At 43.1% G+C, this 10687-nt stretch overlaps 2 protein-coding genes across 2 annotated transcripts; one reads left to right on the top strand and one right to left on the bottom strand.

The window, feature by feature from the left end:
- Positions 1-4018, bottom strand: LOC127781222 (probable RNA methyltransferase At5g51130). The gene is made up of 8 exons (XM_052308151.1): positions 3723-4018; positions 2793-2907; positions 2394-2441; positions 1365-1617; positions 1111-1198; positions 945-1010; positions 543-611; positions 1-447 (listed from the first exon to the last, which is right to left on the bottom strand). The coding sequence occupies exons 1-8, from the start codon at positions 3903-3905 to the stop codon at positions 358-360; spliced, it is 912 nt and encodes a 303-aa protein (XP_052164111.1). The 5' UTR covers positions 3906-4018; the 3' UTR covers positions 1-357.
- A 2779-nt stretch (positions 4019-6797) lies between these two features.
- Positions 6798-10609, top strand: LOC127781750 (calcium-dependent protein kinase 21). The gene is made up of 7 exons (XM_052308765.1): positions 6798-7602; positions 7723-7846; positions 7941-8084; positions 8636-8788; positions 8899-9014; positions 9127-9294; positions 10027-10609. The coding sequence occupies exons 1-7, from the start codon at positions 6964-6966 to the stop codon at positions 10378-10380; spliced, it is 1698 nt and encodes a 565-aa protein (XP_052164725.1). The 5' UTR covers positions 6798-6963; the 3' UTR covers positions 10381-10609.
- Positions 10610-10687: the final 78 nt, after the last annotated feature.

The raw sequence follows: 10687 nt of genomic DNA, 5'->3' as shown, positions 1-10687 counted from the left end.
TGATTTTCCTCGAGGAATAATATTTTTCATACGTACGTATCCACCATTCATTTACACAGGCAAAACCGCCTCGACCTACAAAATGTTTTCTTTTTTTTTTTTTTTGGGAAACCGATCGATCGTCCTACAAAATGTCAACTTCCAAAGAGGGCATACCAACAGTTACAATCTATCCATCTCATTCCTTGGGCGTTCCAATAGTCTTCTGCAAATGCAAATCCAGCGGTATGTGAGTGTAGTTTGTCCAACGGAAGCAATCGTCGTGGAGCTCAACGAATCCCACGAAAACATGTTTTTCACATCTGAAGCACCACATATGCCTTTGGCAGTAAATGTCATGAACTCGATTCAGTTCCATCACTTGTGGTAAACTTCGATTGGGCGGTCAAAACCAGTAACAGCACCCACCAGTTTGTCCGTAACCACCTCTACCGACCTGAATCCGATCTGCAAGGAACAATGCATGGTGAGGCAAATTCCGTTGCTGGGGCCAACAACTGAACCTAGAATTGCTGGCTGACAGTCTGACACAGAACATATACCTTGTCTAGAAGTATCTCCCGGAATTTATCTGGATGTATTAGGATGGTATTGAAGTTCTCTTTGGCAACCTGAAAGATACAACACAAACAAAAGTGTGAAATGTCTTAACGAGGACCAAGATTTCTGCCAGTATGTTCATTCTAGTATTCTTAGGATTGAAATAACAGGGGTTAAGAAAGCAGGTCCAGCAAGAGTGAGACCCCAACATACTGACAATAATGCCAAGCAAGCAATTAAAACCAGAACTACAACTATAGCTTTTACACATGCAAGGGGCAGAAAGTAAAATAACTCCAGCCTTCAAAGACTGATATAGAAACACAACAAGCATTTCAAACTTCAATGCTGTCCAGAAAACGATTCAATTGGGTGTCAGAGATCAGCATTGGAGAAAATGATACCTCTGAAACCAATCTGTTTCTCCTATATGAGGTCCAAGGTTGAGGCTCCATGATAAAAACTCCACCCTGGAAAACAAGAGAAGCCAGTGGGAAAATAGTTTCTTAACATCTTATCATTGACATCTAATTTACCAAAAAGCGCAGGAACATAAGGACAGATAGATACCGGTCTTAGAAGTCTCCAGATCTTCACAAATAAAGTAATTATGCCATCGTCACCCCAGTTCAGGTGGATCCATTTGGTCACACTCAAACTGCATGAGAATAAAAGCATATAACGACGGAAGTGTCAATATGACATCCAATGTGGGTAATGATGGCAATTTTTCACAAAATATGTTGCAATATAGAAATGACAAAATGACTATTATTAATGACAGCAGAAAATCTGTGAGATTTATATTGTAATTTGTAACTTACCAAACAATTGTATCATACTGTTCGGAACTTGTACACATGCTGTCCACAAAATTCTCGCGACGAAAGGAAACAACTCTAAAAATATCATGATGATTGCCATTAGAAATATCCCCATTTGATATCTCAGGTGCCACTTTTTCCGGACAGCTTTCAGACAGTGAACCTGATGAATTGTGAGCCTTGGTGTTTTCTACAGCCACCTTATCCTGTCGAGAAATCCTTCTTAAATTCCAGTTGGCAGTTTCAATCAAACCTAACAGGACAAGATCTGGATCAGTATAGCAAGAAAATAGCTTAACAGAATTTATAACAATACGTTTTCCTAGGAAAGACATGAAACATTAGTTACCTACAAATAACAGTTCAAGCATGGTTGGTATCTACTAGTATCAAATATTATTCACTAATTGAGGACCGTGCAAATACTGTAGCTGACATGTATTGCATATCCAAGTTCACCATCATCCATGCCCACACCTTCACCAAAACCATATAGTGAAAGTTACCTACACATCTACAAGGAGCTTCACCATTATACATGTCCAAAGAGAAAAAGAAAAATCACCACATGGGCAAACAGGAAGATATGACTCAGTCATCTGATTTTGAAGGTGTGGGCATCAGAAGAATTGTATACCTTTCAATACACAGATAACATAACCAATACTGCCCCCAATGTAACTCACTAGTTTTGACCTGCAACCACAAAATTGTTGCACACCTCAAAGCGTTGTCTCCCTAAACTGATTACCAGGCAATAAAAAAGGTAGCCAATAAAAAGGTCAACACGTGAATCAGTTGTCAACAGAACAAAATGTCCAAATAAATTATCTTGTATCATTTGGCAATAAAGAGCATCTCTGCTCTATATAACAGGGTCAGGAACACCACAAACAAATAAAAAATAGCCATGAAACATTTACATTAACCCAGTACTTAAATTGATGGTACACTGTATTTTATAAGTATTTAAATCACCAAAAATGCAATTAGAAAACATAAGCTCATTAAAATTTAGAAGAATCAAACCTGAGTCAATATCAACTCCAAGAATGCTTTGGCATTTAAATTTCGCAGCTGCACAAGGTTCACAAATAAAATGAGAAACCATACTAGTAATAAAATTTAACAACACATACATACAAAGTATCTTAAAGTAAGACATGAATAGATAAAAGAATCCTGCAAATAGTTTAAATTTTAAATACTGTCTCTGTTAACATTGATACAGAATTCCCTATTCTATTTATAAGAGGTACAACAACGTAACTGTACAACCATACAATTCTGAATTTCTGATAGCTAGAACTGAAACTGAAACATGAAATTGGCATTGCGGAATATTAGATATATCATTTTTGTAACAAATGGACTAGACAGATCATCAACCAAACAAAATAGGACTAAATATTGCATAAATATGATTACCTAGACCAATTGTTACCAAACCCTGGTTGCATCCAATATCAAGACAATCCTTGCTTTCAAACCACTCTCTCTTAAATATCTTAAGACGAGGGTCTTCATCAACATTACGGTCAATCTGTAGAACATTAGAAAAAAAAAGAAAGATAGTATCAACTAATAGAAACATCAGAAGACAGAATTTATCAGACGAGAACAAGATAAGGATTGCAGTATCTGGCCATTCAATGGGATTTACATTGTACTAAGAGAACTACCATATGCAGCGCTGGATTTTTATTTATTTATTTATTTTTGAGAACACGGCACTGGAAGTAGAATGTGAAATAAACCCTTCCCCCTCCTTGTCTGAAGAAATCTACAGTACAATTTGGCATTGGCAAATCTTAAGGAAACAAGAAGATCTAACTAGGCTCCCTGATACTTCACTCCTTCCTTCGCCACCAGGTGTACTTATGATATGCAGGGCATGGGGGCATTTTCGGGCTAGCTTATCTGTTTTGGCTAAATAATCGGTCAAAGTAAATTATATGATTTTGCTTTCCTGAAATAGTGAAATTTGTAGTTCACTTAGATACCTGACACAATTATGCTGATAAACAACAAAATGTTGAACTAAGGCAACGGAATAGAAATAGAAATTCTAATATCTCCATTCTACATGCCCCCAATAAAAGAACCTACACTGGTCTACTGCAAACCACAACAAATTAAATCAGAAATGGCACCACTGTAACTAAGGTACATTCTAAGCAAGAGCTCCGACTGATATCAATTCAGCGTTACAATCCAATCCCATGAACCATTCCAATCCCACGAACACCGCGACCACCATCGAGGCATTCCATCGAACAGTTGGTGTGCTCACACACACAGCAACGATCTGCGCGCCCGCAAGAGAAGCGACAGGGGGAGGGGTGGGTGTTCACTCACCCGGTAGCCGTAGTAGTTCCTGTAGTTCCCGTAGACGAACACCTCCTTCCTCTTCCGCTTCTGCCCCTGACCCCCCTCGCCGCCGCCGCCGCCGCCACGCCAGTTGCTCTGTTTCCTCTTCGCCTCTCCTTTAGCCCCCTTGGCCGCGGACGGCGCGTCCTCCGGCGCGGTGGTGGTGGCCATGCTCGGAGAAGAGACGCCTCTCTCCCCGCCGCCGCCGCCGCCGCGTGGTTCGTGCTGGAGATGAAACGAGAGGGGAACAGCGCGGGACGAGGTGGCGAGATGGAGACGAAACCCTCGCCGCCGACTTAAGAAGAAGAAGTTCAGAAATAGCCGTTCCAATATAGAGGTCCAGTTAGGCCCATCAAAATTTGGGCCTATCGATGTTTGGGCCGTAAGCGATGGTAGAGATCGAGTTCGGCCCATCTAATTTTGCTCGCAAACGATAAGCAAAAATTCAGGTTATATCGACGTGCTATGCCTTACAGACAAAAATTCAGAAGAGTTTTGGTCGCACACTCGCATTCGATCGGTGAAAATTCAGAAGGGGGCATTGCTTTGCTTGATGTAATGCAATGCAAGTTCATATATACGATTCGTGCCAGCTTGCTGCAAGGATACCATGTCATACTACTAATGTGGATCAGTAGTTGTTGCAGCAGCAGATGGATATGAAATGCTCGATCAGTTTCTCATGCAACTCTTATGGGCTAGAGTAAAGTCCATCACCGGTCTCTAAACTTGTACCACTGTGTCATCCTGGTCCCTAAACTCGCAAATTGACCGTTCAGGTCCTCAAATTTGTTCGACTGTGTCATCCCGGTCCCTAAACTTGCATATCAGTCGTTTAGGTCCTCCAACTTGTTCAGCTGTGTCACCCCGGTCCCTAAACTTGGATTTGAATATCATCTGGATCAAATAGAACAGTCTAAAGACTTTATATTTAAAAATAATTTATAAATTTTTCATGTGAACTCTAATGAAGACAAACTTTATATCAAACTTATAGCCCTCGATGCGATCTACAACTTTGTAGTTGAATTTTTTTTTATTTTAAGTCATTTTTTGTCCCAAAATGTAATTTTAAAATTAAAATTTCAAAATCTATAAACATGCAATAATATTTTGGGACCCTAAACAGTTTTATTTCAAAAACTTTTCAACTACAAAGTTGTAGGTCGCGTCGAGGGCTACAATTTTGATATAAAGTTTGTCTTCATTAGAGTTCACATGAAAAAGTTATGAATTATTTTTTGATATAAAGCTTTTAGACCATCCTGTTTAGGGACCGGGGTGACACAACTGAACAAGTTGGAGGAACTAAACGACTGATCTACAAGTTTAGGGACCGGGATGACATAGTCGAACAAGTTTGAGGACCTGAACGGTCGATTTGCGAGTTTAGGGACCGGGATAACACAGCGGTACAAGTTTAGAGACCGGTGATGGACTTTACTCTATGGGCTATTACCGAATACGTGATAAAGTGTTAGTAACATTGAAAAATGTTACTATCATTTTGTCGGATGAAGAAATGACCAAAATAAAAGTTATAGATCTTGATGAGTTATACAACTTTGTTGTTGATGTTTTTTTCAGTTAAAATCATTTAGAATTTGAAATTGTTGTTTGAAGTTATCATATTTTTAAATTCAAATTCAAACTGTTCAAAAAATGTTATATAGACAAATGACCAAAATAAAAGTTGTAAATCTTGATAAGTTATACAACTTTTTTGTTGATGACTTTTCCATTTGAAATCATTTAATATTTGAAAATATTGTTTGAAATTGTCATATTTTCAAATTCAAATTCAAACTGTTCAAAAAATGGTATATAGAAAAATGACCAAAATAAAAGTTATAGATATTTATGAGCTATACAACTTTGTTGTTGATAATTTTTCCATTTGAAATAATTTACTACCTGAAAAATTATTTGACACTCGTGTGGTCGTGGCGTTGCCACTATGTGCAGCCTTGGACCTTGCGCCCTTCAGCCACCTGACCCCATGCAATCACGCCTGCCTAACCTCCACGCTCCACACTGACTAGCTACCTCGCGGTTGTGCTGCCTCTCTCCACATATTCATGCCTTCTTGTTACAGGCCATCGCCCCTTCCGTACTACGCCGATCGGGTCAAGGAAATGACAGATCCAACCGGAGGGACATTGGATCTAGTGGTCTTGTGCACTGGCCGGCCTTAGCACGAGCACCTTATCAAGTATAGGACTAATAGCCACATTTTCCTCGTCCAACTCCCATGCACACCATTTTGCCTCCTTGGCCACTACAGTGGCGACCTTCTCCATGAGTCACAAGAGCCTTATGATGTAGTATGATGAAGGAGGAATAAAGGACACCTCACCACTACCATTGTCCTTGGCTCCTTGCAGCCAAACGGGCTCCAGCTGGGCTGCTCTAGCAGTAGCGATGGGGAAGAAAGAAAGATCGAGGTTGCGACACTAGGTGGTCCCATGGGAGTGACGCATGAGCTTTTATTTGTTTCTATATATTTGAGTTCACTATAAAACACTAAAAGATTATACCATATAGATTTATAAAGGACTTTTGCTCTAAGCGACTTTAGATACCTTTATTTATATAGAAGAAACAAAGTTCTTGTTGAGAAGTATGCGAGTGATACCTGCATTGCATAGTGCAAACTTTGCATATACTAGTTGGCAACTCGGTATGCAAACAAGTAGTGACGAAGGCTTTTGCTTTGTATGATACGAAAAAGACTCCTCTAACACACTACTATTCTCTGAGGTAGGTCGCTGACATGTGAACCCATATTTATAAAATTTATATATCAGTCACTTAAAGTTAGATGATCTAATATGCAGGATAGCTGGGGTGAGATAGCAGCGGTAGAATACAGCTGTTGTCTCATCTCATGCAGCTTAGCTGTGAAGCTAGGTAACGTACGTAGCGGCACATATTCCGATTCCATAGCAGTAGCAACGCGGCACCCGAAACACGTTTTACACCGCGCAAACTCTCCTACAAGCTGTACCCACCCGGATTCCTACGCGCCTCCCATAAATAAATTGCTACGCTCTCTCCCGCCGCATGCACTAATTAAAAAGCCCACACGCGACGCGACACGCCCGGCGAGCCGCGCGAGCGCGACACACACAGAGGAGGAGGCCGCGCGCGCGACGCGAGCTCGCCCTCTGCGTGCGCCGCCGCGAGGTCGCCGCCGCCGCCGCCGCCGCTGTCGATCGGCGCCCGATCGATGGGGGGCTGCTACTCCGCCTACGCCTCCTCGCGCAAGCTGCGCGGCCGCACCAGCAAGATCTCCCTCGTCATCCCCGACCCGGTCCCCGACGCCGAGGCCGCCTCGCCGCGCAAGGACGGCGTCGATGGCGACGGCGACGACGTAAGGGGTGGTGGTGGTGGCTGTGACGATGGCGGTGACGTCGTCGCCATCGCGACGACGACGGCGGACGAGTTCGCGCGGCGGTACGTGCTGGGGAAGGAGCTGGGGCGCGGGGAGTTCGGGGTGACGCGGCGGTGCAGCGACGCGGCGACCGGGGAGGCGCTGGCGTGCAAGACGATCCGGAAGCACAGGCGCCTGGCGCCGCCGCGGGTGACCGCGGCGAAGGCGGCGGCCGCGCACGGGGAGGACGTGAAGAGGGAGGTGGCCATCATGCGGCGCATGTCGTCGGCGTCGTCGTCGCGCGGGGGCGGCGCCGCGTCGTCCGCCGCCGTGGTGCGGCTCCGCGAGGCATGCGAGGACGCCGCCGACGGCTCCGTCCACCTCGTCATGGAGCTCTGCGAGGGCGGCGAGCTGTTCGACCGCATCGTGGCGCGCGGACACTACTCCGAGCGCGCCGCCGCCAACATCTTCCGCACCATCGTCGACGTCGTCCAGGTAATAATCAAGAACGAACACTACACATCATCTTCTTCTTCTCCCATTGATGCATCAAATCAAACGAGTAATCACTAATTAATCACCAACAATCTGTGATCGATCGGTCGATGGATGCAGCTGTGCCACTCGAACGGGGTGATACACCGCGATCTGAAGCCGGAGAACTTCCTGTTCGCGAACAAATCGGAGGACTCGCCGCTCAAGGTCATCGACTTCGGCCTCTCGGTGTTCTTCAAACCAGGCACGTCGATCTTCAGCAAAATTTCCACCTCTCATCGTCCATGATTTCTGTCAAATCCTCCATGGTTTCTGAAACCAATCAAATGTTGATGCAGGCGACCGGTTCACGGAGGTGGTGGGGAGCGCGTACTACATGGCGCCGGAGGTATTGCGGCGGAGCTACGGGCCGGAGGTGGACGTGTGGAGCGCCGGCGTCATCCTCTACATCCTCCTCTGCGGCGTCCCTCCATTCTGGGGAGGTATACACTCACCTTAATTACCTTCTTTTTTTAATATACAATGTCATTGATTTTTAAAGATATGTTTGATAATTTTTTTGAAAAAAAGATTATGTGATTACCGCTTATTTTATTGTGAGTTTATTGTTAATTACTCTTTAAGTATGACTTAAACTTTTTTTTTTATAGTTTGCAAAATTTTTGAATAATACGAGTAGTCAAATATTTATAAAAAAATTAACGGGATCATATCTTAACTTCCTTTTTTACTATATATATATATGATACTATTTAACTTTCTAGTCATGTTCAATCATTTTACCTTATAAAAATATTAAATATTTTTCGTTTGATTTATCCCTAAGAAACTTTAAACATTATTTATGTTTTAAAGATTTACATATTTTTTTAATAAAACGAATTGTCAAATATTAAAAAAAAAAGTTAACAGTATCATTTATTAAAAAAATACATTACCAATTCACCATGATGATGCAAATCATCTCCCCTGTCAATTCTTGTCATGAAAAAAAACTATAACTGTAATCTTGTCTGAACTTGCAAATGTGCAGACAACGACGAGAAGATCGCGCAGGCGATCCTCCGCGGCGCCATCGACTTCAACAGGGAGCCATTGCCGAGGGTCTCCGCCAACGCCAAGGACCTCGTCAGGAGGATGCTTGATCCTAACCCATCCACCCGCCTGACGGCCAAACAAGTTCTTGGTAAGTAAACAACTTAATCAAACCTTCTCAATGATTCAGATATACACATGATTACTGGAAATCAAACATCATTTTGTTTGTTTCGTCGATTGGTTTTGAAACAAAAACAGAGCATCCATGGCTGAAGAACGCGGACACGGCGCCGAACGTGTCGCTGGGCGACGCCGTGCGGGCGAGGCTGCAGCAGTTCTCCGCCATGAACAAGTTCAAGAAGAAGGCTCTCGGAGTAAGTCGTCGAGTTGTTTCATTGTTGCTGTGTTTTGATGATCTTGATGAGACGTCGTCGCCGTCGACGTCGCCGGAGCTAACAACGGCGGTGTCGTCCTTGTCCGGTGAAGGTGGTGGCGCGGAACCTGCCGGTGGAGGAGGTGGACAAGTACGTGCAGATGTTCCACCACATGGACAAGGACAAGAACGGGCACCTGTCGCTCGACGAGCTCTTGGAAGGCCTCCACATCAACGGCCAGCCCGTCCCCGAGCCCGAGATCAGGATGCTACTCGAAGCCGTAAGCTTTCTCTCATCTCCTCGACCTCGATCTCAGAATCATTTTCTTTATTAAGATAATGGAAGATTTTTATCGAGCTCATTCAATTACATGGAGATGATCTCAAAAATCATTTTTCTTGAGTCTTGATCTCAGAATCATTTTCTTTTAAGATAATGGAAGATTTTTATCGAGCTCATTCAATTACATCGAGGAGATCTCAAAATCATTATTTTTCTGAAGATTTTGTTGAGCTCATCCAATTATATCGAGAAGATATTACTGTAAACCGTTGAATTGTGATGGAGGATCATACTCTCATTTTCTCGGTCTCAAAATCGTTTTTTAAAAAAGATAATGAAATATTTTATCGAGCTCATCCAATTACATAGTGAAGATATAACTGTACCGTTGAATTGGGGTGGTCAGACCCTCATATTCTCACTCTCAAAATCGCTTTTCAAAGATAATGCAAGATTTTTATCGATTGAACTTATTAGCTTACTTGTCTTTTTAGACAAGTAAACGGTCTTAAATAAACAATTATAGCCACCATTTTCTATTACAATATATATATAAATATTTTAGAAAAAATATTTTATTGTAGTATTTTTAAGACTAATTTTTACATATGGTCTATATTTCTACGATTTAAGAAAGTTTAACCAAATTATTATCCAAAACAATAAATATCATCAACTCGGAGGTATTACATCGAGGATATAGTAAGAAGATGAGATGGTGAATTTGCAGGCGGACACGGACGGGAACGGGACGCTGGACTGCGACGAGTTCGTGACGGTGTCGGTGCACCTGAAGAAGATGAGCAACGACGAGTACCTGGCGGCGGCGTTCAACTACTTCGACAAGGACGGCAGCGGGTTCATCGAGCTGGACGAGCTGCGGGAGGAGGTGGGGCCAAACGAGCAGGCCATCCTGGAGATCCTCCGCGACGTCGACACCGACAAGGACGGCCGCATCAGCTACCAGGAGTTCGAGCTCATGATGAAGTCCGGCGCCGACTGGAGGAACGCCTCCAGGCACTTCTCCAGGGCCAACTTCAGCACCCTCAGCAGGAGGCTCTGCAAGGATACTCATACTCCCTGATGATCGATGATGCCCAACAATCTCATCATCATATCAACTTTGTTTCATCAAGGCTTATAAACTGCACGTCCATCACCTTCACCAGACAGGGATAACTAGAGAGAGATACAAGACCAACTTAGAGAAATGGACTTGGAGTGGCAACACGATGCGATGCTGCGCTTGGATTGTGAAATGAGAAATGGAACTGAAATGGGGATCGTACCGGTTTTGCTACTCTTTCGGCAAATGGCATTCTGTTTGCTATAATATGCACACAACATAAAAATTTCCATCCATTAAAATATGCAGCTCGAACGACGAATCT

The sequence above is a fragment of the Oryza glaberrima genome, chromosome 8 (genome assembly GCF_000147395.1).
Source record: "Oryza glaberrima chromosome 8, OglaRS2, whole genome shotgun sequence".
In the NCBI taxonomy this organism is placed as follows: Eukaryota; Viridiplantae; Streptophyta; class Magnoliopsida; order Poales; family Poaceae; genus Oryza; species Oryza glaberrima.
The sequence above is the reverse complement of the archived record's forward strand: the minus strand, read 5'-3'. Positions and strand labels throughout refer to the sequence as shown.